The sequence below is a fragment of the Harmonia axyridis genome, chromosome 6 (assembly GCF_914767665.1).
Source record: "Harmonia axyridis chromosome 6, icHarAxyr1.1, whole genome shotgun sequence".
Classification (NCBI taxonomy): domain Eukaryota; kingdom Metazoa; phylum Arthropoda; class Insecta; order Coleoptera; family Coccinellidae; genus Harmonia; species Harmonia axyridis.
Window position 1 is genome coordinate 34,816,021 of NC_059506.1, and position 26,727 is coordinate 34,842,747.

The 26,727-nt window shown below is 34.2% G+C and overlaps 5 protein-coding genes across 8 annotated transcripts in view; 3 read left to right on the forward strand and 2 right to left on the reverse strand.

Moving 5' to 3' along the window:
• The window catches only part of LOC123681636 (matrix metalloproteinase-2-like), a 104,740-nt gene extending 95,962 nt beyond the window's left edge, over positions 1-8,778 (forward strand). For all 3 annotated transcript variants that reach the window (XM_045619858.1, XM_045619859.1, XM_045619861.1), the window contains 4 exons: positions 12-387; positions 5,308-5,609; positions 5,800-5,903; positions 7,195-8,778. In XM_045619858.1, coding sequence (XP_045475814.1) covers positions 12-387; positions 5,308-5,609; positions 5,800-5,903; positions 7,195-7,436 — 1,024 coding nt within the window. In that variant the 3' untranslated portion in view covers positions 7,437-8,778. The remainder of the gene's footprint in view (positions 1-11; positions 388-5,307; positions 5,610-5,799; positions 5,904-7,194) is intronic.
• LOC123681638 lies at positions 446-1,585 on the forward strand. Its single transcript, XM_045619863.1, has 2 exons — positions 446-678; positions 877-1,585. Exons 1-2 carry the CDS (start codon positions 630-632, stop codon positions 1,419-1,421), a joined length of 594 nt encoding a protein of 197 aa, XP_045475819.1. The 5' UTR covers positions 446-629; the 3' UTR covers positions 1,422-1,585.
• A 318-nt stretch (positions 8,779-9,096) lies between the features above and the next one.
• On the reverse strand, positions 9,097-12,600 carry LOC123681637 (serine-threonine kinase receptor-associated protein). The gene is made up of 5 exons (XM_045619862.1): positions 12,372-12,600; positions 10,820-11,110; positions 10,596-10,720; positions 9,945-10,194; positions 9,097-9,753 (listed from the first exon to the last, which is right to left on the reverse strand). The coding sequence occupies exons 1-5, from the start codon at positions 12,484-12,486 to the stop codon at positions 9,551-9,553; spliced, it is 984 nt and encodes a 327-aa protein (XP_045475818.1). The 5' UTR covers positions 12,487-12,600; the 3' UTR covers positions 9,097-9,550.
• Positions 12,601-13,044: 444 nt separating this feature from the next.
• Positions 13,045-13,855, reverse strand: LOC123682012 (U6 snRNA-associated Sm-like protein LSm7). The gene is made up of 2 exons (XM_045620387.1): positions 13,694-13,855; positions 13,045-13,636 (listed from the first exon to the last, which is right to left on the reverse strand). Exons 1-2 carry the CDS (start codon positions 13,718-13,720, stop codon positions 13,319-13,321), a joined length of 345 nt encoding a protein of 114 aa, XP_045476343.1. The 5' UTR covers positions 13,721-13,855; the 3' UTR covers positions 13,045-13,318.
• Positions 13,856-16,155: 2,300 nt separating this feature from the next.
• LOC123682022 (alkaline phosphatase-like) lies at positions 16,156-26,674 on the forward strand. 2 transcript variants are annotated; one of them, XM_045620401.1, is made up of 8 exons: positions 16,156-16,310; positions 16,370-16,559; positions 23,483-23,611; positions 24,195-24,328; positions 24,396-24,630; positions 24,918-25,247; positions 25,465-25,917; positions 26,377-26,674. In XM_045620401.1, the coding sequence occupies exons 2-8, from the start codon at positions 16,481-16,483 to the stop codon at positions 26,661-26,663; spliced, it is 1,647 nt and encodes a 548-aa protein (XP_045476357.1). In that variant the 5' UTR covers positions 16,156-16,310; positions 16,370-16,480; the 3' UTR covers positions 26,664-26,674. The 2 variants fall into 2 exon arrangements, with proteins under 2 accessions (XP_045476357.1, XP_045476355.1); XM_045620399.1 differs by having other exon boundaries at positions 16,157-16,559.
• Positions 26,675-26,727: the final 53 nt, after the last annotated feature.

Consider the following 26,727-nt stretch of genomic DNA (forward strand, 5'->3'; position numbering starts at 1 on the left):
TCCCTTCAAAGGCCACCGGAGAGGTTCCCACCGAAGAGACCCTACGATCCTCGCTACCCCAACGGAATCAACCCATCTTTCGTACCCTACGACCCGAAGAAGGGCAACAAATACCCCTACTACCCCCAAAAACCCGGCTACCCCAAGAAACCCCAGTATCCCACCAAAGCACCAAGGAAACCTACCCACACCACTAGAGCTCCACCCCCAGTACGCCCCACTACCGAGAGGACCACGACCAGGCCCCCCCACCATCACCCTAGGAACGAGCACCATCACCACCACCATCCACAGAGGGAGCCACCGAAGCCTGTACCCAACACCTGCGATACCAGCTACGACGCCATCTCTGTCATCAGGAGGGAAGTTTTCATCTTCAAGGGAGCGGTAAGTGGAATTTTAGGTTAGGCAGTTTCGATACGATGTTGCCAAGCTTAGCGTTTGGTATCCAATCATCTCCTCCTGAGTCCCGATGTCCAATATGTTGGACATCCAGATTCAAGCCTATTATTAATATTGTAGTGAATTTACGACAGTAAATCCTTCGGTCCAACGTATTGGATGAATTTACGAACGCGTTGCATGCCCAGCTGTTTTGCTGTTATGCCACAGTGCGCTGTTATTTGTTTATGAAAATTTTGTTCATGATGGCCGCCTTTCGTCCTACAACTATTGACTGTAAGTATTGATTTTTTCCTATTTTATGTGTGATGTTTGTTTGTGTCACTGCATTAGTATTCTAAGAATGTAATCAAATCATTTTTTTTTTACTACAAGTGTTATTGAACAAAAAATGACAATTTTTGTACCTGTCCATCCAGTTGGACAGTAGGTCATACTCAAACTTTTTCCACATAACGATACTTTCTCTTTCAGCGATTTTCGGGACGAAAAAACGACTGAGATTTGGAGTAGACGATGAAAAAATCGAACAACTTCTGGATGCCGACTGTTCAGACTTAGAATTAAATGATTTTTCTAATGATGGAGTTGATTTCGAGATTCAGCAAGATATCCAGGAAATTGAGGACGCTCCTGAGGACATTTTGTCTGAAGAAGATTCTGATGACGAGCCGCTAAGTGTGATTAGAGAAAGGATAACTACTGAACGGGTTTATAACAGAAACCGCATGAATTGGAAAATATTGAAAAACTTTATTCCACCAAACTTCGTGTTTGAAGAACCTGTTGACAACGTCGAATCTCGCAGAGATTGGAAAGTTCAGGACTATTTAAAAATGTATCTGGATGATGAGATTCTCCAGAATATTTGTGATTGCACGAATGTGAAATTTTTGGAAGAGAAGGGAAAATCAATGAATCTGATATTACCAGAAATTAAAAAGTTTATAGCTATTACAATTTTGATGTCATGTTTGAAATATCCCCAAGTAAGAATGTACTGGGCAAAAACAACTTAAGTTAGTGCAATAGCTACTGCAATGACCAGGGATCGATATTTCTTGATTAGGAATAACCTGAAAGTAGTGATCGATAACAATGTCACTCCTCAAGAAAAAACGCTCGACCGCTTGTACAAGATTCGTCCTCTAATTGATCGTATTCGGAAGGGGTGTTTGATGTTACCGAGATACTCAGAAGTGCCATCGATGAACAAATGATTCCCTTCACTGGAGTTTGCAGAATGAAGCAATTTATTAGAGGTAAGCCTAATCCTGAGGGACTGAAAAATTTTGTTTGTGCGACCCCTGACGGGCTTATTCTCGACTTTGAAATTTATCAAGGAAATTATAAAAGTTTAATGAGTCTACTTGATGAAGGATATTTAATATAAATCAAATAATTTGACAACTATTGTGTCTAATCCTTCACAATAATATATCTATATGATATATTTCTGTCTTGGAATGATATTCCAATTTTAAATGACAAATTTAATAATCAACCAAAAGAAAATTCAAAATTACTAAAAATGTATCAATTAAGTAAACGGTTAACTAATTAAACAACTACATCAACATAAAGACAGACGTACGTTTCGGAATTTTTGTATTTAATAATACAATTTTTCCTCATCAGTGCCTTATAGTATAACGAAAATTATTAAATTTGCAAACTCACCACGTGTACAATATTCAATCAAACTGCAAGCTAGAAACTACAGACTAACTAAGATTTTTAGTAATTTTGAATTTTCTTTTGGTTGATTATTAAATTTGTCATTTAAAATTGGAATATCATTCCAAGACAGAAATATATCATATAGATATATTATTGTGAAGGATTAGACACAATAGTTGTCAAATTATTTGATTTATATTAAATATCCTTCATCAAGTAGACTCATTAAACTTTTATAATTTGATGTAATCATTTATTGATTAGAGAGTCATTACCAACCAATTGATAAATTTAAAATTCCTGAAAGTGTTTATTCAATGTTAAATGTCGATTTGTATATATATTTCAAAAAATAACAAGAGAGAAATCTATGACTACCTTCAGTAATGTTTATCTATGAATCCTCAATAGAGTAAATAGTACGCTTAGTTAGTCTGTAGTTTCTAGCTTGCAGTTTGATTGAATATTGTACACGTGGTGAGTTTGCAAATTTAATAATTTTCGTTATACTATAAGGCACTGATGAGGAAAAATTGTATTATTAAATACAAAAATTCCGAAACGTACGTCTGTCTTTATGTTGATGTAGTTGTTTAATTAGTTAACCGTTTACTTAATTGATACATTTTTAGTAATTTTGAATTTTCTTTTGGTTGATTATTAAATTTGTCATTTAAAATTGGAATATCATTCCAAGACAGAAATATATCATATAGATATATTATTGTGAAGGATTAGACACAATAGTTGTCAAATTATTTGATTTATATTAAATATCCTTCATCAAGTAGACTCATTAAACTTTTATAATTTGATGTAATCATTTATTGATTAGAGAGTCATTACCAACCAATTGATAAATTTAAAATTCCTGAAAGTGTTTATTCAATGTTAAATGTCGATTTGTATATATATATTTCAAAAAATAACAAGAGAGAAATCTATGACTACCTTCAGTAATGTTTATCTATGAATCCTCAATAGAGTAAATAGTACGCTTAGTTAGTCTGTAGTTTCTAGCTTGCAGTTTGATTGAATATTGTACACGTGGTGAGTTTGCAAATTTAATAATTTTCGTTATACTATAAGGCACTGATGAGGAAAAATTGTATTATTAAATACAAAAATTCCGAAACGTACGTCTGTCTTTATGTTGATGTAGTTGTTTAATTAGTTAACCGTTTACTTAATTGATACATTTTTAGTAATTTTGAATTTTCTTTTGGTTGATTATTAAATTTGTCATTTAAAATTGGAATATCATTCCAAGACAGAAATATATCATATAGATATATTATTGTGAAGGATTAGACACAATAGTTGTCAAATTATTTGATTTATATTAAATATCCTTCATCAAGTAGACTCATTAAACTTTTATAATTTGATGTAATCATTTATTGATTAGAGAGTCATTACCAACCAATTGATAAATTTAAAATTCCTGAAAGTGTTTATTCAATGTTAAATGTCGATTTGTATATATATTTCAAAAAATAACAAGAGAGAAATCTATGACTACCTTCAGTAATGTTTATCTATGAATCCTCAATAGAGTAAATAGTACGCTTAGTTAGTCTGTAGTTTCTAGCTTGCAGTTTGATTGAATATTGTACACGTGGTGAGTTTGCAAATTTAATAATTTTCGTTATACTATAAGGCACTGATGAGGAAAAATTGTATTATTAAATACAAAAATTCCGAAACGTACGTCTGTCTTTATGTTGATGTAGTTGTTTAATTAGTTAACCGTTTACTTAATTGATACATTTTTAGTAATTTTGAATTTTCTTTTGGTTGATTATTAAATTTGTCATTTAAAATTGGAATATCATTCCAAGACAGAAATATATCATATAGATATATTATTGTGAAGGATTAGACACAATAGTTGTCAAATTATTTGATTTATTTTATCAAGGAAAAAACACTTTTTTACATGAGAAATCTAAAAATCTAGGAATCGGCCCTTCATCTGTTATCAGATTAACTGAAACCTTGAAAGAAGGAACGCATATTTTCATTGACAGATACTTCACCACAATACCGCTTCTGGAATACATGTTGGAAAAAAAGATGACAGTCACCGGTACAATAATGAAATCTAGAATTCCCAGGAGTGTGCATTTAACACCTGAAAAGACAATGGCAAGACTTGGGCGAGGTTCTTCAGAAATGTCAGTTAGGGCAGACGGAAAAATTTCGGTGGTACATTGGTACGATATGAAAAGTGTTCTGATTGCTTCTACGGCTTTACAAGTAGAACCTCAAGACGAGTGTAAGCGATGGTCCAAAAAAGACACCAAATACATAAACATCCCAAGACCGAACATAGTCAGCAAATACAATTCCTGCATGGGGGGAATCGATCTGATTGGCAGAATGATAAGTTATTATCGTATCAGCACCAGAACAAAAAAGTGGACAGTGAAGACTATTCTTCATTTAATGGACTTGGCAGTAGCTAACTCGTGGATTCTATACAGAAACGATAGAAAAAAATTAGGTGACAGATCTGCAGAAATTTCGAAATTTCTCGATTTCAAGATTTTTTATGCAAATTATCTATTTGAAATTGCGAACCTGGAGAGTGCCACTGAAAATAAATTACCATCAATAATAACCAGAAACAGTTTCCACATGTCTGTTTCGCAAGTTTCCTCCCCATCTGCTTCAAAAGGGAAAAATCTACATCTACCAATTGTGGCGAGTGAACTCAAGAACGCAGTCAGATGTAAAAATCCAGGTTGCAAATTGAAAACTAAATTTTATTGTGAGAAATGTACCCTATTTTTGTGCTTGACAGGTAGCAATAATTGCTTCAGAAATTTTCATTTGCATAATAATCTATAATGATATCGTCCTGATGTCCATCTCATTGGACATTATTTTTTTTGTACTTCCCCTTGAATAAAATTTTTCAAAAAAATTTTGTGACGTTTTCAGTGTTAAATGAACCGAAATCCCAAATATCACCTTTATATCACCTTTAATATTATGTCGGGACTCAGGAGGATCTGATGATGTGTAGATAGCGTGTAGAGAGATGGAGAGGAATTGACTCCAACATTGGAGTGAGACGCACTATTTTTAAGAAATGAATTCCCAATTAGTTTATTTTCATTATTAATTTTTGGACAAACAGTTTATATTTCTTTTAATTGCTTTTTTACATCTAAACTTCCTTTTGAAATTACTCCTATATTTTCGAAACTTTGTTTCCAGTATTTCTGGAGAATCGGAGAAAAAGGACTGATGGAAGGATATCCAGCCGAGATTACCAGACTCTTCAAAGAGCTTCCTCACAATCTGACCCATGTTGATGCGGTATACGAACGGCCAGACAACAAGATCGTCTTCTTCATCGGCAAACAATACTACTTATTCAGTGGCAACAGGTTAGAGAGAGGTTATCCAAGACCGTTGACAGACTTGGGACTACCATCCCAACTGGACAAGATAAACGCTGCTATGGTCTGGGGTCACAATGGACAAACTTATTTCTACAGCGGAAATATGTACTGGCGGTAAGTGTTTTCTTCTTCTTCTTCTTTACGACGATATGGCCTGGGTAATAGTCATGAGCCAGAAAAGAACAAAATTGTTTTAAAGAGTAAGACTGCAGTAGATATCTTCGTTAGTTGATCAAAAGTAGAATTCAACTTGACAATGGAATTCTCCAAGACTTTCTAGCAATAAAATCTTTTTATTTTTCAGTTTCGATGAAGATTCCGCAAAGGTTGAATTGGATTACCCTAGAGATATGTCTATGTGGAAGGGAATAGATCCAGATATCGACGCTGTGTTCCAGTGGAAGGATGGTAAGTTTCCTTATTTTGAAGATAACAGGCCAAATGAAGAAAAGTCCCCGGTCTACCAAAGTAAAACATATTTTTTTGACAAAATTCGATTTTATTATTCAACATAGTTGCCTTCGAAGGCGATACAGCGATTATAACAATCTTCCAACTTTTCGATACCATTTTTGTAGTACGATTTGTCTTTCGCTTCAAAACAGGACTCAGTTTCGGCGATTACTTCTTTATTGGGGCTAAATTTTTTTTCCAGAGAGCATTCCTTCGAGGTCTGAGAACAGGAAAAAGTCGCTGGGGGCCAGATCTGGCGAATACGGTGGATGCAGAAGCAATTCGAAGCTCAATTCATGCAATTTTGACATTGTTTTGATTGATTTGTGATACGGCGCATTGTCTTGATGAAACAGTCCCTTTTTTTCTTCAAATGTGGCCGTTTTTTAACGATTTCATCCTTCAAACGATCCAATAAGGATATATTTGGTCTCCGGAGTGAAATGATAGAGCCATGTTTCATCCATTGTCACATATCGACGCAAAAATTCAGGTTTATTGCACTTAAACAGCTTCAAACACTGCTCAGAATCATTAACACGCTGTTGCTTTTGATCGATTGTGAGCTCGCGCGGAGCCCATTTTGCACACAGCTTTCTCATGTACAAATATTCGTGAAAAGATATGATGTACACGTTCAGATGATATCTTCACAATGTCTGCTATTTCGATCAACTTCACTTCACGGTAAACAAAAATTATTTTGTGAACTTTTTCGATTTTTTCGCCGGTGACAGTCTCTTTTGGGCATCCACTGCGTTCGCCGTCTTCAGTGCTCATTTTACCACGTTTAAACCTAGCATACCAATCAATGATGGTTGATTTTCCTGGTGCAGACCCGGGAAACTTTTCGTCAAGCCAAGATTTTGCTTGAACTGTATTTTTCCCTTCAGAAAGCAATATTTTATCAGCACACGAAAATTTTTTTCCATCATTTTTCAAATAACAAAAGTAGCTACAGTCACAACGCAATATCTCACAAACTAACTCAACTGCTGTTAAATTTTGACAAGTGTCGTTTGAAGGTTGGTACTAACTAAAAACCTTATGGATTTAATACTAGCACCGCCATCTGTGCATCAGACCGGGGACTTTTCAGTTGGCCTAATATCCCTAGTATTGCGCAGTGTGTGGCGCCACCCTACGGGTTTTTGAGAAGTCACCACATAAATATGCGACATTTTTTTACTAATGATCTAAAATTGTTGGGAAATTCGACACTATTATTAATTTATTATTTTCACAGGTAAAACTTATTTCTTCAAGGGGAAAAAGTTCTGGAAATTCAACGACCAATACATGAGGGTTGCCCATGAAGAACCCAAGTTATCAGCTCCGTTCTGGATGGGATGTACTAGTAATATCGAAGGTACAGAACTTGGAGAAACATCTCCAAGCAGTTCTCGAGCAAACGCAAGAATATTCGACAAAATCTTGGTTTCCATATTGTCCCTGACCATTTTGATGTACATCAGCTCAAACATTTGAAATCCGTCTTCTGTTGGTGAGTTCTGGAAGACTAGAATCCCCACAAGAAAAGATTATCCCATTGCTGGCACAATTGGTAATGAGTACACAACAAGACGAAGACGAAAATGAAGATTCTTTGAACAAACCCAGTATAATATACCATCAACAATTACAATTGTAAGCGGAAAATTATATCAGAAGTTGTAAGTGACCATAATAGTATAGTCGAGAAATCAGCAATATAATATTTGATGAATATTTTTCTGAATAAAAATATATTTTGTATTTAGTCGTAGAAGGAATTATTCACTTTAAGAATAAGCTCTCTTTCTCAGTTCTTCAGTGAAAGTTGATGGTAAAAAACGATGAGATTTTTTGTGATTTATCGTTCAAGTATTTTGGAAACTGCCATTTTCAGCTACTGCGCTATCAGCAGTCGAAGGAACAAAAAACCGAATTTTATTTGAATATTTAAACTAGTCATATTTTCAATCGTATAGATGACCAATTTTGTTCAACTGCCCACTTTAAAAGGACCTACAGCTATATTTAATGCTCAGATGGAAGTGTTCAACTCAAAGAAATAAATAGTTGATTTTTTCACGCCTTCCAAATTGATAATCTGTATTAACATTTTATCTATTATCTCTTTTTTTTTCCTTTTCTTGAATTTTGTTATCTTCTGACTCAACCACTATAAATATATGAATTTCATGAAATCAGTTCATTATTTCAAAAAAATAAAATTATTATCATCATTTCCTTTGGTCAGTGGCGACGCCAGCTTTCGAGAATAGGGGGCACTAATATTTCCAGATCCATGTTGTTTAAGTTAAATTCACGTTGTTTTTTTTTGCTCATGCGATAATTCGTGGGTGGGCACCAAAAATTTAGATACAAACCCCCCCTATAGCGGCGCCACTGCTTTTGGTGTATGAAAAAGGTTCTGCTTGGTGTTGTTATTTCAAATTTTCGTGCTAATGTTGTGTGGAGGCTTGACAGCTTTATTTTGTTCTCAAATCCACAATCAAGACTGATTTCATTGTCACAATTAAAAGTGCTCAATTTAGCACGAGAAATGCATAAAATATGCAAGTTATTCTTACTAGATCTTAGGAACTGCTTTAATTTATGCTTATGTCCTACTGTGATATACAATTTTATACCATTCAATATTGTGAATTGATATTTTGTAAAGGATTTTTTTGTATCAATGATTCTGAAACTTTTAGGTATCGAGACAGAAAATCATAAGAAATTAAATAAGTGTATTTTACATAAGTTATTTTCATATATTGTAGTTGGTAATACTTTCTTGTATAAGTGTAATGATAAATTAAATATATCCATTTTATGTAAATATAGGTATTTTATAATCGAAGACAATTGGAATATTAAACCCACCTTTCCCACTGATAACCTCAAAAAAGACATCCAAATTGTTTCTCTTTTTCCCAATTTCAATAAAACATTTAAAATTATACCCCATAACATTTTAAGATAAACCAGAGATCCAGAATCTTAAGAAAACATAACTATTCGGCAACTATTAACAGGAAATCAAATGAACTAAAATGGGTGAAATCAGAACTACTTTTCTTCTTCTATCAACACTACAATCAGTGGTCCGTCAACTGCAGTTGTAAAATTTCTCTGGTAAATTCAATATGATCAAGAGTAAAATCACAAAAATTTATTCTGTTTTTCTTCAAACACAAAATAAAAAAATTGAAAACATAAGAAAAATGTCGTTAATACATAAGTCTACTTCTCATCTAATTATGGGAAGCACTACTAATAATGTCAGACTTCAAAATTACTTACAGATTAAAAATTACAATCGAATATTTCATCACATGATATTTATCGACAGTGTGATCTTGACACATTGGGTACGAAAACAAATCGAAAGAATAAATAAAACATTTTCACTATCAATTTCATGAAAAAACTATCAATATTAACAAACAAATCAATTTTCAGCAGTGAAAACCATACAAAACCAGTACCATAAAATAGATCAATTTCCCATTCGCTTAGCCTAGTTCTCTCAAAAAATTTGCATTTCTCCCATTTTTTTTATGAACATCTTCATAGATCACACCATGAGACAAACAGGTAAAAAAGGTTATTTACATGGCTTGTACTTCTTTCATAACTGAAAGCGAGTCGTTGTTAACCTGAGAGCCATCCAAACATTTCCATAAGCCATAGGTCTTTCCGACTGTTGTCTGCCATAACCTCAAAGTGCCGTCTTCAGATCCAGAAGCATAGAGTTCACCATCTGGGGAAAACTTCACGCAGTGCACTGGGCCAAAGTGGCCTTTGAAGGATTCTAGAAAGAGGATAAAAATATTTTACAAATGTTAACATCTAAATGGTTAGTTTAAGGCCTGTTCTTTGAGATTCATCTCTTTTTTCATCATTTTTCTAGAGCAACATTAAGTCTCCTTATTCTGTCATTCTCAATCATAGAACTATGTGAGTTAGTTAGTTGTCAAATAGCATGATATGTCATTTGCTCACCTATTTCACTACCTGTCGTATAATCGAATTTGTATACTTTGAGATCGTCACCACCAGACACAAATATGCTTTTATCTGGATGTAGGGAGGCTGAATTCACAGATGTAGGTAATTGGAATTCCCTGATTTTATTAAGGTGTTCTGCATCCAAGAACACCACGTGGTTGGAATGGGTTACTGTGATGACAGTGCCGTCACGTGACACTTCAAGGCTGCCTGGTACAGATGGAAACTCGATCTTTTGGACCTCCTTTAACATTGAGGAAATTAATTGTCAGATCTAGTGTACTGATGGAATATTTTTAGTGTCATTTCTTATCTTTCCGTTCGAAAATTAAGCTATGTTCCAAATCTTCAAGATCATTCTCAATTGAAATTTCTAGTTTATTAGTGGATAAAGGGGTAAAAATGTGTTTTTCTTTAATACAATTTATATTTTTTTTATTCAATCTTGTTAATTTTCTTGTTCTTGAGATATGATCACATTCAACAGTGACTTGAAGGTTTTTACTGCTTCTCAAAAGTATGGATCAAAAAGTCAACATGAAACATTGTTCTTTATCTTATATTATCTTCCATAGTGAAAACTGGGACAGAAGCTTTGGCAGTACCTTGACGATATATTGATTTAAATATAGATCTCATACTCACACTTCCTGTGGCTCTATTCCATACCCTGAGGGTTTTATCATCTGCGCAAGAAATCAGATGTGTGTCATTTCTGAAGAACTGAACGTGTTTAATTCCAGAGGTGTGGCCGGTATATACTTCAGGAGCTGGAAAAAAACACTGTGTAAGTGCTACCATCAGCTATGAGCCAGGTGCTGCCATCTGTCTAGCGAGTCGCGACAAATGGAACGCCCTCTTAGACTTACCTGCTTCCGGATTGGTCAGATCGAACACCCTGACAAGTTTCTCGTTACTGCCTGTTACTAGGTAGTTGCTATCCTTGGAAAAATTGACACTTTTAACGATATGATTGTGTTGGAAGGAATGAAGTTCGTCGCCAGATACGGCATCCCATACTTTGCATGTGAAATCTGCGGCGCCTGTCGCCGCTTTTGTGGCGTCGGTGTTCAAAGCCACGCCCCAAACGGCACCTTTGTGACCTTCAAAAGTTCCGATCCAATCCCCAGTATCCCCTTGCCTGAGCATGGGTTTTCCATCTGCAAATTAACTTATTTGCACTAATCCAATGTTTTTGTAATGTTGTTCGGCTATAAGATTGTTAATTGATTCTGGTTCGATAGCTGCATGAAGCAAGATTAAGATTACAGAATTTCTATGTTCCGAATTTGAATAGCTGTCAAATTAATTCAATGGTTCGCTTGGATACCGTTAATTATAATATTAATATTAATTATGAATATTCTATTCAATATCGGGATTGAAGATTGTTATTCTTAACAAAACAACACTCCACTTTGAATTAAATCTTATCAGATCCACATCTCAAGGTTTTCAATGCACCTAGGGTCCTCTTGGACTACGATGGTCAGGTGGACTAACAAAATATATGTATATTTGTAACTTAATGAGGACATGATATAATGACCACTAGAAAAATTCTTAATTTTTGCGTTCCACAAAATTTTGTATAGTTTTGTCATGATCATTCTGTTTTCAATTTAATTTCATTTCACTTTTGGTCCCACCTAGATATCAAACAAACTCAAATCAACAAAGATCCAAGACCAAGGTGCGTGAAACCTGCCTTACATATCTTACAAAGAGATAAAAATACACGAATTTTATTTTCGTCATATGGGGTACAGCTTCTTCTTTAGCTACTAACCAAATTTCATTTGAAAAAGCTATAGAGGCGATAAGTGAATTTTACATATTAGATTTCCTTATTCTACATCACCAACAATATGTGAACCTTTTTGTTGTTGTCATCTTATTTTGCATTTCCCAATTTAACAAAATGCCCTCCCAATTCTTGATTGGTCATATGTAAATAATTTTGTGCATTTCAAATTCCAAGTAAGTAGGTTTACGAATGAATAACAAACCTTCCTACGAACAAAACATCTTTTGGTTTCTTTTAGTCAACTAGTAAAAGTAGGTTCATAACCTAAATACATTTCCATTTGGAAATCATAAGAATACCTCGAAGATATCTCACGTGAAACATAAATGTGTGAAATCCCTCAAATTCAATTAAGAAAGTATCTGATTTTGTCATGAGATCAATAAGTTAGGAAGTGGACAAATTTCATTGAGACCGATTAGGAAGTGGAAAAAAATATTCAACAAACATTCCAATTGTCATTGAGTTTATACTTGAAAAAAACAGGAAGAACAACTCAACCAAGTGACCTTTGTCGGATTTTAAAGGCTACATCACCGAAGGGTTTCTTTGAAATGAATAATCAGGCCAAGGTTGGTTGTGGTACAATTATGTTTGAGGTACATCGGACTCACCTTTGCATGCTGATATCAAGAAATATGAACAGGGGGTGATACCACTGAAATCTAGATGGACCACGGGCCGTGTATGTCCACTGCAGGTTAAGGGAATCTGTCTCATGTTTGCCATTTTCAGACGTGATAAAATTTTGATTGTTGGAAGTTGAATAAGATGTTTACGAGTTCAGCTTACACGGCGAACTGAACCAGAACCCGTTACCTCGGTAACTGTTAGATTTATTATGACAGTTGTCGCAATGAAAGCCACAGTCCACAGATATAAATAAAAGTCAATGTCATTAATGTCAAGTATGGAAAAACAATTTTTTTCAAAGTGGTCTTACGTTCTTTTTAAAATTTTTCAAAATAAAATGTATTTTGAGGAAATGATTTCACTAAATTCAGAGTATTATCTAACATGAATCAGAATCATTATTTATCCAGTAACCTGAATGTTTATCAACTAAATTGGTGGATGCGCATTGTAAATATTTTCCTGGTATTTCAGAACTAAAGTTGGCGGAAAAATTATAAAAGGCCTAAAGATTTCAAATCTCTACACGACCGTCAATATTAATAATGAAATTTGATTCAATATTAACTTCGTTGCAACTGATTCAACTTGCAAATCATTCAAGTATCACCAAATAAAATTTTCACATGCACAATAGAGTGTATCAAGAGAAAATTAATGAAAAAAAAACTTTTTTTTATTTAGTATGAGTACAAAAGGAAGAATCAGGAGAATATTGCTTACATGAGATGGAATTGATATACATACTACCGATCTTCATATTAGTGTATGTAGCCTAAATGATTTCTTTCATAATTACCATAAATCATGATAGAATTACAAAATTCTCATATAGATTGAATATCACGTATTATTTTCGTATATTACTAGTAGCCATGTTCAGTCCTTGACTAATGGTAGTTGTCTTTTCTTCGTATATAAAAAATAATTAATCCTGCGTAATGAAAGGATTCTGTATGGATTCCATACCATCCATTGGACAAATCAACACTACACTTGTACCTCTGCACACCACTAACCCCAAATTTCTAGTATCTTCGGTTAACTTATAAGGATCTTCAGGATCTCGCAGATATTCCAATGTATTGTCCAAAACCAAATTCAAAAGAGGGTCGTAACCTTTCAAGACACCACTGGCCTCTCTACCACCAGCAAATTTTACACGGATACTCTTTTCCAAATATTTGGAAAGATCTAGGATGGATTCTTTCCTTTTTTTCTCTTTATTATCAGCTGATTGATTCGACTAAAAAATTCAAATTATGATAAGGTGCTTTGCAATAAGAAGGAAAATTATATATACCTTTGGTTTGTCTCCGTTGGATGCCATGATTTCTGTGAATTTTCGTTTTATTTAACTAATATCTGAAAATGCTTGAATGAACCATGAACCACAGTTTCGGTTAAACTTTAGCGAAATTTAGGTTAGCGGGTAAAATATCTGTCATAATGATCATAACCCCATTTTGAACAGGGACGGATCAGCTCTTTAAGAGAAGAATTTTTATCAAAGATTGTTTCAAATTTGAAATTATAATATTCTTTATATTATAACTGAAATTATAACAACTCGGTCTCTAAGATTCCAAGTCGACTATGTGAATTTTGAAGACTGAAAATCGCTTATCATTAGGTTTTTCACATATCCTTCCATTCATGAATATTGGAAATATCTCAAAAACGGTTTTATTGAGCATACAAACAATTCATTTATTCCATGCAATCTGGAAATTGAATAAACAACAGGGTCGTTTAAATATTTTTGTTACACCCTGTGTATTCTCAAACAACATTTAGTTCTAATGAAGCCTTGACTTGTGCCAGACTTGATTTTAAGTCAAGCTCAAGTCAAGTAGTAGTTTTTCAATCTCAAGTCAACTCAAGTATTTATTTATCAAGTACTTGAATCCTATCAAGCTACTTGATTTTTTGCAGTTTTATTGTGTAGTGTCATATCAATAATAGTTATTTCTCTAATTCTGTGGTTATTCCGTTCATTCTTCCACATCTTGTAGAACAAAATCGTGCGAGAATATATCAGAAACGCACAGTTTTCATGGTTATATTTTATTATTCTATGTTGGTACTCCGAACTTTCCGCCACGGCTTTATCTGTCAATTCATCAATTTGCCTTAATGAAATCAGTTCTGCCAACCAACATTGTTCAATGCAAAAATCACTAAAATATATTTATGGAAATATTTCATTAATTTCAATGAAAATGCAATGAATTAGAGAAAATAATGTATAATACTCGTACAGAAGGCTCATTCTACCACTCGTTCATTCCAAAACTCGCCACTTCGTGGCTCGTTTTTGAATTTTGAACTCGTGGAAGAATACCAATGCCTTCTGCACTTGTATTATAAATAACTATTATGATACAAGTGCAGAAGGCATTGATATTCTTCCACGAGTTCAAAATTCAATGAATGAACGAGTGGTAGAATGAGCCTTCTGTACGAGTATTATACATTATTTTCTCTAATTCATTGCATTCATATTGAAATTAATGAAATATTTCCATAAATATCATTTAGTGATTTTTGCATTGAAAAATGTCGGTTGGCAGAACTGATTTTTTTAAGGCAAATTGATGAATTGACAGGTAAAGCCGTGGCGGAAAGTTCGGAGTACCAACATATAATAATAAAATATAACTATGAAAACTGTGCGTTTCTGATATATTCTCGCACGATTTTGTTCTAAAAGATGTGGAAGAATGAACGGAATAACCACAGAATTAGAGAAAAAAAATTATAAATTGAGAAGGAACCCTGCAAAAAACTCTTTCATTTATTAAACTCATTGCATGAAAGAACGAAAATATCACCTTTTTTGGAATAGAAACATAAATTAAATCACTATAAATCATAACAAAATAAAAAATAATAAAAATTAAAGTTTCTTAATATTGAGAATCCTCCGGGCTTTGTTTGATTCCAGGATCTGAGATACATGAGGCATCTTATAGATTTGTAGCCTAACCTATTGCGGGTTTTTGTAACTGTAAGAGCAGCTCTGAAAAATTGTTTTTCAACAGGAGCTGAAAATGCTGGCATTGATAAAAAATCCTTGGCCATTTTGGCCAGGTTTGAAAATATATTACTGAAACTACCAAAATATACCAATAGATTTCATAGAAATGTGAGAAAACTACTAATAAAGTCACACTGGCGAATGCTTCAATCTCGAGGAAGTCCTTTATTTAGTCTAAGCGCGCACGAGATTGCAGAAATATACACCGTACGACGCAATATCAAGTTGCTTGATATCAAGTCAAGCAATGAATATCTAAAATCAAGTCAATTCAAGCTCAGGTATGTAATTTTTCACGGGCTTGATTTTCAAGTCAAATAGTTGGTTAAAAATTTAAAATGCTACTTGGCTTGATGAATCCCTTTTCTGTAAACAGTTCTGTAGTCTCCAAGGGCACAATTGTCGGATGAATGAATGAGCGCTTTCCTCATTTGAAGGTTTGCTATAAATCAACTTAAATATCAAGTTAAATAAAATAATGAACCTCCCTAAAATTTGCAATATTTCTTCACAAACTCTTTGCGTAAAGCGTAAAGTTCAGTTAACTGACGCCATTCAGATTGAGTACGATCGTCGACCTGCTCTGTACATCTACAACACGGTAATTTCACCACTCGTTCCTAATTTACGATGGAATTACTGTTCCTTCACTCCATCTATCTTCCAATTGTGACTCTGCGTGAATCCGCGACAAACAATAGAAATCCCCGAGCTCGAATCGCGACCAACTCCATGTGTAATCAAAGGTCCCTTTTATATCCGGCTCGAAGGACCAACAGCAGCACATGCGACCTTCCTGCAGTTAGTGAGCGTTCATAATTCTCAGTTAAACCAATTAGCTAACTGATAAATTTTTTCGTTCTCCTCATGTCTATTCAAGGTATTATAATGAGAGAGTATTTGCATAGAGCATTTATATTGGTTGAGTGTCTGTAACAGTTCTGGAGCGTGAAACAGGTTTGGATGAAATGGTACCCTGAGGGCCTGGAGTTTCACTCGCACGAAATTTAAAATCCACGCTACGCTCAGTGGCAATGAATTGTGGACGATATGAGGGTGTGTTGTGCTTTTCTGATCCTTGCGTGTTTGGTGCTGCTGGAGCCCACGTGCTCCTTTGCCGCTATTAGGGGTGAGTTTCTCTCAGAAGGTTTTGGGAGGAATTTTTTTTTTTTTATTTTTATAATTTTTTTTTTACTTCAAGTTTATTTTGTGGGAGGTGCGAATTTTATTCAGATTTGGAGCTTGCTGCTTGAAAAAAAAAAGAATTAAAATTGCTTCCATCGATACCGTAGTAATTTCAAAAAAATATTGAATGAAAATTAAAATTAAAAATTTATATTTTTATAATTTTTTTTTTACTTCAAGTTTATTTTGTGGAAGGTGCAAATTTTATTCAAATTTGGAGGTTGCTGCTTGAAAAACAAAATGAATTAAAATTGCTTCCATCGAAACCGTAGTAATTTTAAAAAAATATTGAATGAAAATTAAAATTAAAATTTTTATTTTTATAATTTTTTTTTTACTTCAAGTTTATTTTGTGGGAGGTGCGAATTTTATTCAGATTTGGAGGTTGCTGCTTTAAGAAAAAAAAATGAATTAAAATTGCTTCCATCAATACCATAGTAATTTTAAAAAAATATTGAAAAAAATTAAACTTAATGGATGTTATCATTTCATTTATCATAACAACGAACCTTTGAAAATGACTTGAGAAAAAATTCTTCTAATCTTTCGAAAATCCACAGTTTACGTTCCGAAAAATTGTCTTTCGGCCTTTCAGAGTTTTTCGCGAGAATTGTAAAAGCTATTTGAATTAAATTTGGTGAAAAAGTTTGCTAACTTTATAGCGTCATTGCTACTAGCTTTCCAAGCAAATCCATTAATTTTGAAGGGTAAAAAATTAAAGAATAAATAATAATATTGAAAAAATGTAATTCTTTGTAGAATATAATAGTGAAATTTAAATCATGCGTTATTTTGATGTCACTGAATACACTTTTTTTAACTACATACTTGAGTCAATAGCGTCAATAGTTTCAGAGTTAAAAATTTTTGATTATTTTATTCGTTTTTCGAAATGAGAAGGCCTGGTTTCAAAAAGCGTAACGTGATATTCATTTAGCAAATATTTTTTTCACACAAATTGAGGTGTTCTGTTATAAAACGGAAAATAATAAATCATATTTTAGATAGATAATTTATTGATGCTCCTTTACAAAAATTCATTGTATTGTACACGCCACAGGATTCAATAAATTTATTTATTTATAACAAAATATAAGTAATATCTTTAGGGTGATTAAAACATAATTTTTTTTCTTTAGTGGTTTCAAAGGCTTTCATCGAAAATAATAAACCAGAAAACTGGCACTGTTTTATTAAGCGGGAAAATTCAACTGTCCACTTTTCAGATACATAAATCTATTGGTTTAATCCAAGAATAATACAAAAATTTTAAAAAAATGTTGACGTGAAGTCTGCAGCTTTGTTCATCTGCTCATTTATGACAGAAATCTCCTGTTTAGTAAAAACCAAACGGTCACCCATCCGGATACCGATTTCGTCCAATGCAGCTCTACTTCCAAATCATACAAATTCAATTTTTCTTTCACATAGAACAGCTAATGAGCTGAATCTTCGAAAAACTAGTTGAAATAATGCCCTTTATACACACGAACATTTTTCAAAAAAATGAAATTGTTAAAAAAAAAACCGATGTTACAACTACTAAGTAGGTAAATTTACGACTGAATTCCAGCTCTGATCTTAGATTTGAATCGCGAACTTTCATAAAAATATGTCAAGAATTGAATTTTTTTCCTTGAAATAACCATATTTTTACATAATTTGACCTTGCTCAATTCCATGTGATATAAGAGATTTAAACTAGTTCTTCTTTTGGTTCCAGAATACGTAGATTTTAAATCTATTTTCAACTTGGCTTATACCTACTTGAGAATCGTTTAGCTTAAAACTTAATCAACCTTCTAAAATGTTGGTCCCTTTGAAAAGGTAACAGTCAGCCCTCTATTCCAAGAAACCATAATGAATTGTGGTAGACCAATTTACCTCCGTTTATTACAAGGTCCATCAGACCTCGTTAAATTGAATGGTTTCAAAGAATTGCCCTAAGGATCGTAGGACCTTCGATTTCTTAGAAAAAATTAAGGGATGATTTTTACCTGTAGCTACCTACTTTCTTCAACAATGATATGGGAGTGTGTGAAACCTATATGAATAATATACAGGGCAATTCAAATGACCAGGTTCTAACAGGCCAATTGAAAAATCCCCGGTCTACCATAGTAAAACACATTTTTTTTGGCAAAATTCGATTTTATTATTCAACATAGTTGCCCTCGAGGGCGATACAGCAATTATAGCGATCTTCCAACTTTTCGATACCATTTTTGTTGTACGATTTGTCTTTCGCTTCTCAATAAACCTCAGTTCCGGCGATTACTTCTTCATTGGCGCTAAATTTCTATCCAGTGAGCATTCTTTTGAGGTCTGAGAACAGGAAAAAGTCGCTGGGGACCAGATCTGGCGATTACGGTGGATGCAGAAGCAATTCGAAACCAAATTCATTCAATTTTGCCATTGTTTTCATTGATTTGTGACACGGCGCATTGTCTTGAAGAAACAGCACCTTTTTTTCTTCAAATGAGGCCGCTTTTTAATGATTTCATCCTTTAAACGAACCAATAACGCTATATAATAATCGCAGTTGATAGTCTGTCCCTTTTGGAGGTAATCAATGCATATTATACCTTGCGCATCCCAGAATACTGATGCCACAACCTTGCCAGCTGACTGTTGTGTTTTTCCCCGCTTTGGTTCATCGTGTGCAGTCCACTCAAGTGACTGTCGATTGGACTCCGGAGTGAAATGATGGAGCCATGTTTTATCCATTGTTACATATCGACGCAAAAATTCAGGTTTATTGCACTTAAATAGCTTCAAACACTGCTAAGACTAATTAACACATTGTTGCTTTTGATCGATTGTGAGCTCGCGCGGCACCCATTTTGCACACAGCTTTCTCATGTACAAATATTCAGGAATGATATGATGTACACGTTCAGATGATATCTTGACAATGTCTGCTATATCGATCAACTCCACTTTACGGTCGTTCAAAATTATTTCGTGATCTTTTTCGATTTTTTCGTTGGTGACAGCCTCTTCTGGACGTCCACTGCGTTCGCCGTCTTCGGTGCTCATTTCACCACGTTTAAACCAATCAATGATAGTTGATTTTACTGCTGCAGACCCCGGAAACTCTTCATCAACCAAGATTTTGCTTCAACTATATTTTTCCCTTCAAAAAACACACGAAATTCTTTTTTTCCATCTTTTTTCAAATAACAAAAGTAGCTACACTCACAACGAAATATCTCACAAACTATTGGTCGGACTGCTGTCAAATTTTGACACGTATCGTTTGAAAGTTGGTAGGTACTAACTAAAAATTTTATGGATTCAATACTAGCACCGCCATCTGTGCATCAAACCCTGGACTTTTCAATTGGCCTTATAAGTCCAGAACCATAGAAAGGATTTTGTCCATTAACGAACTAAATCAAGATATTCAGACCCCAACTATCCACTCGAGTTATCGGACGGACATAATTGATTTTGACCTCAAATTCTTCATGAGTGGGAAGAATCCAATCATTTAAAACCACTTTCATTAGGTCAAAACGCTGTTTTCTCAAGACCAGCTCGCAAAATTCAGTTTTATAGATCCTTTTAGAAAGGATAATTACATTTTTCTGATAATGTTGTTCATGTTCTATGTGATGGAAATTCCAGAGACCTTCATTTTTTGTTTTGAATAATAAATAAACCACAAATATCATAAAATTTCAATTATCGCTGGTTTAATTGATTAATTCAGTTTGCATGCAAACCACTGTTATTTCATGATTTCAAGTTCTCACTATCAGCAGTTCTCAATGACTTCTCATTTTTTTTTCAATTTCATCATTCATTATTGAAAACAACTCAAGCTTAAACGTGTCTGACACTATTTAAAACGTATCGAATATCAGCTTATCCATGTTGAAACGAAGAATGTTATCGATCATATAATTTTTAGTTCAGTCAACAAATCATTGACTCTTTCAAATTAAGTTACAATTTTTTTTCGTAGGTATATCTTCAAGTGTTCAACCAACATTCATCATCACTCAACTCAAATAGCTGACTTAAGACCTTGAGTTTGAGCTGGATTTCACATTTCCTTAAAAGAATTCAATAAATTCTCGTATCTGTCTTCTTCTCAATGATTTAAGATAGATATTTTGCGAAACAGCCAGTATAAATTAAATCACTTAAAATTCGCAACATTGTTGGTTTTTCCATCGAATCTATTATCTGATCTCATAAGTATGGCCTACTGTACGTATTTCAAAATTGCGGATCTTCAAGAACCCACGTGCTGATTGCAGAATTGTACTTAAGTTGCTATAAAAATTCTGCATTAAATGCACCAAACTCAAGGTGGGATTTTGGTTTGAGTAAACGAGCGATTATAAGATCTTCATCCACTCACTTAGTATTCAAAGATCCTTTCTATTTCAGATAAATGAATTATTCAAATGAAACAGATATCTACTCTCGATATATTTGTATTCGTGTTACTAATAAATTTATTTGGAATCATAAATTGTTACGCTGTTCATTCATGCAAATTCAAGCAGGTGGTCATTAGATATATATTTGTTGTTGTGTAAGCTTAATAACTTTCGAAATATAGAATAGGGTCACATTGTAGCAGACGTAAGATAATGAGTGCTAATATTTGAATTTACTTATATCCATTTACGCTCATCAATATCGAAAATTCAATGTTAATACCCATTTTAGTGACGAATTAACATTTGAAAAAATGGTACCAAACGATTCATAGACATAAAGAGTGTTTTTTTTTGAAGCTATAGAACTTTAAACTGCACTAAAACAACGATGGATTATTCGATCGACATGAATTTTATTTATCCGCAAGATAATCTTGTGGCACTACATTTCAAATATGATTTCTGGCATATGACCGCCACGGCTGGCTCGGATGTAGTCCAATCTGGACGTCCAATTTTCGATGAATTTTTCCAACATTTGTGGCCGTATATCGGCAATAACACGGCGAATGTTGTCTTCCAAATGGTCAAGGGTTTGTAGCTTATCCGCATAGACCAATGACTTTACATAGCCCCACAGAAAGTAGTCTAGCGGTGTTAAATCACAAGATCTTGGAGGCCAATTCACAGGTCCAAAACGTGAAATTAGGCAGTCACCAAACGTGTCTTTCAATAAATCGATTGTGGCAAGAGCTGTGTGACATGTTGCGCCGTCTTGTTGGAACCACAGCTCCTGGACATCATGGTTGTTCAATTCAGGAATGAAAAAGTTAAAAATCATGGCTTTATACCGATCACCATTGACTGTCACGTTCTGGCCATCATCGTTTTTGAAGAAGTACGGACCAATGATTCCACCAGCCCATAAAGCGCACCTAACAGTCAGTTTGTCTGGGTGTTTCGACATACACTTGAGGATTAGCTTCACTCCAAATGCGGCAGTTTTGTTTGTTGACGTAGCCATTCAACCAGAAGTGCGCTTCATCGCTAATGGACGTAGTGCGCGATACATATTCCGCACAGAACCATTATTTTCGAAATAAAATTGCACTATTTGCAAGCGTTGTTCAGGCGTGAGTCTTTTCATGATGAATTGTCAAACAAAACTTAGAATAAATCACTTGACAGCTGTTGAATCGGTCGCCATCTTGAACAGTAATGCCAACTTAAAGTTATATACCTCAAAAAAAAACACCCGTTAGAAAGAACCAAATATAATAGGGATATTTATAACATTTTGCGTAAAAATATAGGACATCAATCATACTATTCTATGTGAAAATAAAATGAGGAAAACATTGATGTGAAGTGAGAAGCTTTTGAGCGTTCGTTCATTCATGCGCCACTTCACCTAACTTCACGTGAGTGCTTTCCTCATTTTATTTTCGATATTCTTCTTCAATTTTCTATGATTCTGATGACGCAAATTTTGCAAAAAGCTTGAAATTGTTATTTTTTATTTTGTTATTACGAAAATATTAGTATTTTTTCCAATATTCTTCTTGAATTTTCTATGGTTCTGATGATGTCTGCTTGAAATTCTAAATGAAGTTTGAAATTGTAATTTCATATCACCAGAAATCTCAATTTCGTCGTTTTTGTAGTCACGCAAATATTGGATAATTTTTTTTCGAAATTCCATGTTCAGTTCAAGTGATCAGTTTGATATTGTTATGTTTCATCCATATACGAATTTTTATCTCGATCAGGTATGTAATTTTGAAATTAGCAGAAAAATAAAAGGATACTCACAAAACTTATAGAACCTCTTAATTTCAGTTATGTACCTACATATTCTCTTAATGATAATTAGTTTTATTCGTTTTTGAGATCATCGTAAAATTACTTCTTCTAGAATAAATCATTACTATCCATAATTGTAATTATTCTGAATATTGATTAAGATGACGTGATTATAATGAAGAAAATTAATTGTAATTTTGATGAGGAGATTACTAAATGATGAAAACTTTTGAATAATGGAATTTCCTCTCACATATATTATGCATTATTCATGAACCTGGGAACGATTAATGAATATAATCATATCGAAAAAAAGAATTGAGCACTAATGAACTAGTCTGATATATGATAATTGAATAATGATAACCTATCTTGGATTAAAGTGGATTAAAAATATAACAATGTAAGGAAACTATATAGTGAAAATATGAGTCAAATGGCCTCTGTATTTTAGGCTATCACCAAGACCTAGTGATTAATTAAATTGATGAATATTAATATTCTAATCTAGACTAACTATACCTACTCTCAATGAAAACAAAATTGATAACATTATTTTTTCTAAAAAATAATGAACACAACTCAACAACTTATACCAAAAAAACAAATCTGAATTATTTTCGATTCTCTGAATTTTATAAATATTAAGTGAAATATTATTTTACAGTTCCAAATGGCAAGAACCCAACTGTTCACCAAGACTCTAATGTTAATTCCAGAGAAAAAACAGCTGACTACTGGTATGATATAGCACAAAATTTCCTTGAGAAAGCCAAACTTAGGAAACCTAACACGAGTGAGTAATTTTCCATGATTGCCAATTGAAGAAAAAACATATTCTTTACCATCATTCGAAAAACAGTTATTTGATTCGATGGATTTTTTTGCACTAATTTTCAACGTATAACATGAATAGAATACTTAAAAAAAAATTAAAATCATTTATAATGCTCTTTAGGTATATGTTATATTGATACCTATTAGGTGTACAACTTTGCTTCCGCCGTTTTGCAATAGGTGGCTGTAGCGGTAAGTGGTAGTGTAAATAAATAGATCACTTGTTTTGATCGATGGCACACGGCCTGGCTGACCAGCACTTCCGGTATTATGAATATTTACAAAATTGGATCGATTCGTGGATCGTTTCAAAAGATGACCAGTTTTTTCAACGCGGAATTCGTACGCTGCCCGAAAGATGGGAGAAAGTAGTGGCCAACGATGGACAATACTTTGAATCATAAATATATAACCAGTTTTTTACAATAAAGCCTCGAATTTCGGAAGAAACGGCAGAAGCAAAGTTGTACTCCTATGTATTTTTTACATTCAGTTAAACATTGTTATTTTCCCTTCTATTTTAATCTCTCCGTTTTTTTCAGACGTTGCCAAAAATGTGATCCTTTTCTTGGGCGATGGTATGTCTGTACCAACTGTTACTGCCGCAAGGATCTACGCAGGTGGTGAATCATACCAACTGTCCTTCGAAAAGTTTCCATACACAGGTGTTTCTAAGGTGAGGAGGACAAAAAACATCAAATTTTTCACACCAGAAATAAATTTGGAAACAATTTTCTTTTCAGACTTATTGCTTAGACAGAATGGTGTCAGAATCAACATCTACTGCCACTGCCTATCTTGCAGGAGTGAAAGCCAATAGGTACACATCAGGTCTAACTGGTGCTGTCAAGATTGGTGATTGTGCAGGTTCCTTATTACCTGAGAACCAGGTGCCATCTATAGCTGCTTGGTCTCAAAAAGCTGGAAAATGGACAGGACTTGTAACTACTACAAGGGTTACACATGCTTCTCCTGCAGGTAAGATATTCTTCAAAGATCTTTGATTTCTGATTTCACGTGAATAAAAGTAAGCTCCGAATAGGTCCTTGGGGGAACACCACTATGTTTTTTTGTCGTTCAAGTTTTCATCTCTTTATTTCAAGATTGTTTTGGTCTTTCTAGGTTAGTTCAATAACTTCAAAGTTTTTTTTTATTATGTATTGAATTATTAGCTCGTTTTCCTCTTGGTTTTAGAGAATTATTAGACTTTTTGGCATTTCTTCATTATTTTGATGAATACTATCCTCAAACTGTCTCTTTTTCAGGGCTATTCTCCCATACAGCACACAAAGAATGGGAATCAGATGCTGACGCAGCCAATCACTGGAAATATCCTTCAAACTGTCAAGACATAGCAAGACAACTAATAGAAAATGAGGTTGGATCAAATTTCCACGTTATTATGGGCGGTGGGCGTAACAAAATGATTCCTAAGGACGTAAAAGATGATGAGGGAAAAGTTGGAAAACGTGCAGATGGTAGAAACTTGATAGAAGAGTGGCAAAAAAGGAAGGCTGAGGAGAAAAAGAACTACCAGTACGTCTGGAACAGGAAACAGCTGTTGAAAATCAATGATACCATCGATTATTTGCTTGGTAAGGGATAACAAGACTTTAAAAAAGATTGTTTTGAACATAATACATGCCTTTATACTAATTGATGGCGTTGTTTCAACGTGAACACCCCATGTTGGCTCTCATACCTCCCATATGTCATTTATAAATCTTCAGCTCTTATTGAAAAAACAATAAACTTGTTGATATATCAATGCCTTCTCTCAAAACCCTTACCAAATACAATTCAAATTTCTAGGTCTCTTTGAAAACGACATGTGTAAATACCACGTAGACAGGGATCCAGAAATGGATCCTACCCTAGAAGAGATGACAGAAGCTGCCATCAAAATCCTCAGCAAAAGTCCTAAAGGTTATTTCCTCTTCGTTGAAGGTGGCATGATTGACCAAGCTCACCACTTCAATAAGGCTGGCAAAGCACTGGACGAAACTGTTGAATTTGCAAAGGCAATACGAAGGGCTACCGAGCTTACCAAAGAAGATGACACCTTGATTGTGGTGACTGCAGACCATGCTCATACCATGAACATTGGAGGATACCCAGAAAGAGGGCAAGATATCTTGAAACTGAGCAATTTCAGCGATGTCCTTCCAATAGCTGGACCTGTTCCAGTTTTGACATATGCTAATGGCCCTGGATTCAAGGTCACCAATAATGGAACTCTCTATAATTTTACTGCTGACAATATAGGTAAGGAAAGAAGAATGTACCATGCTCCATTATCATCTCTGAAAATCATATCACGCACTCAAGATCAAATTGAATGCTACTATGTTATGTAAAGCTACTATCCACAATTTATTAGCCAGTGAAGCTAAGTCACTCTATCAGAAGACTACTGGTTTGTTTCAATGTTTTCTATCATCACTCTCATGAACCTCTCAGAAGCTTAGAGCTAGAAGTACCGGTTGTATAATATGTAGGCTTTGTTGCTGTATCCCAGCACCACTTCAGATGTAACACTGTTCATTCCTTCGACTTAGCAGTAAGGTGTCCTACCCACTGGACCAACCCTTTGCGTTTGTGCAATCAAAATTTTGAAAATTACCTAATAATAACAACAAAAGGATGCAGTTGTTGAGTAGCTTTACAACCTACTTGAAATCATTTTGACCCTCTTATTGTATTTAATCTGCATTGTCGTTCCAGACATGGACTACCAGTATCCAGGACTATACAAGACTGTTGTGGAAACCCATGGAGGTGATGATGTCCTCATCTATGCCAAGGGACCATGGTCACACTTATTCCAAGGTGTTATGGAACAAAACACCATCCCACATCTGATGGCTTATGCTTCTTGTGTTGGTAGCAAAAGCACAGCTTGCAATGATGGGTTCACTCCCAGCTCATCTTCCGTATTTTCGTGCAATTTTGTGATAATTTATTTCAGCCAGCTGTTACTGTTTTTTTCCTATTTTTTAGTTAAATTATAGATTTGTAGGTATGTTTTTATTTTATTTCCTGTTATAACTGAGGAAAAGTCTCACTGGAAACATC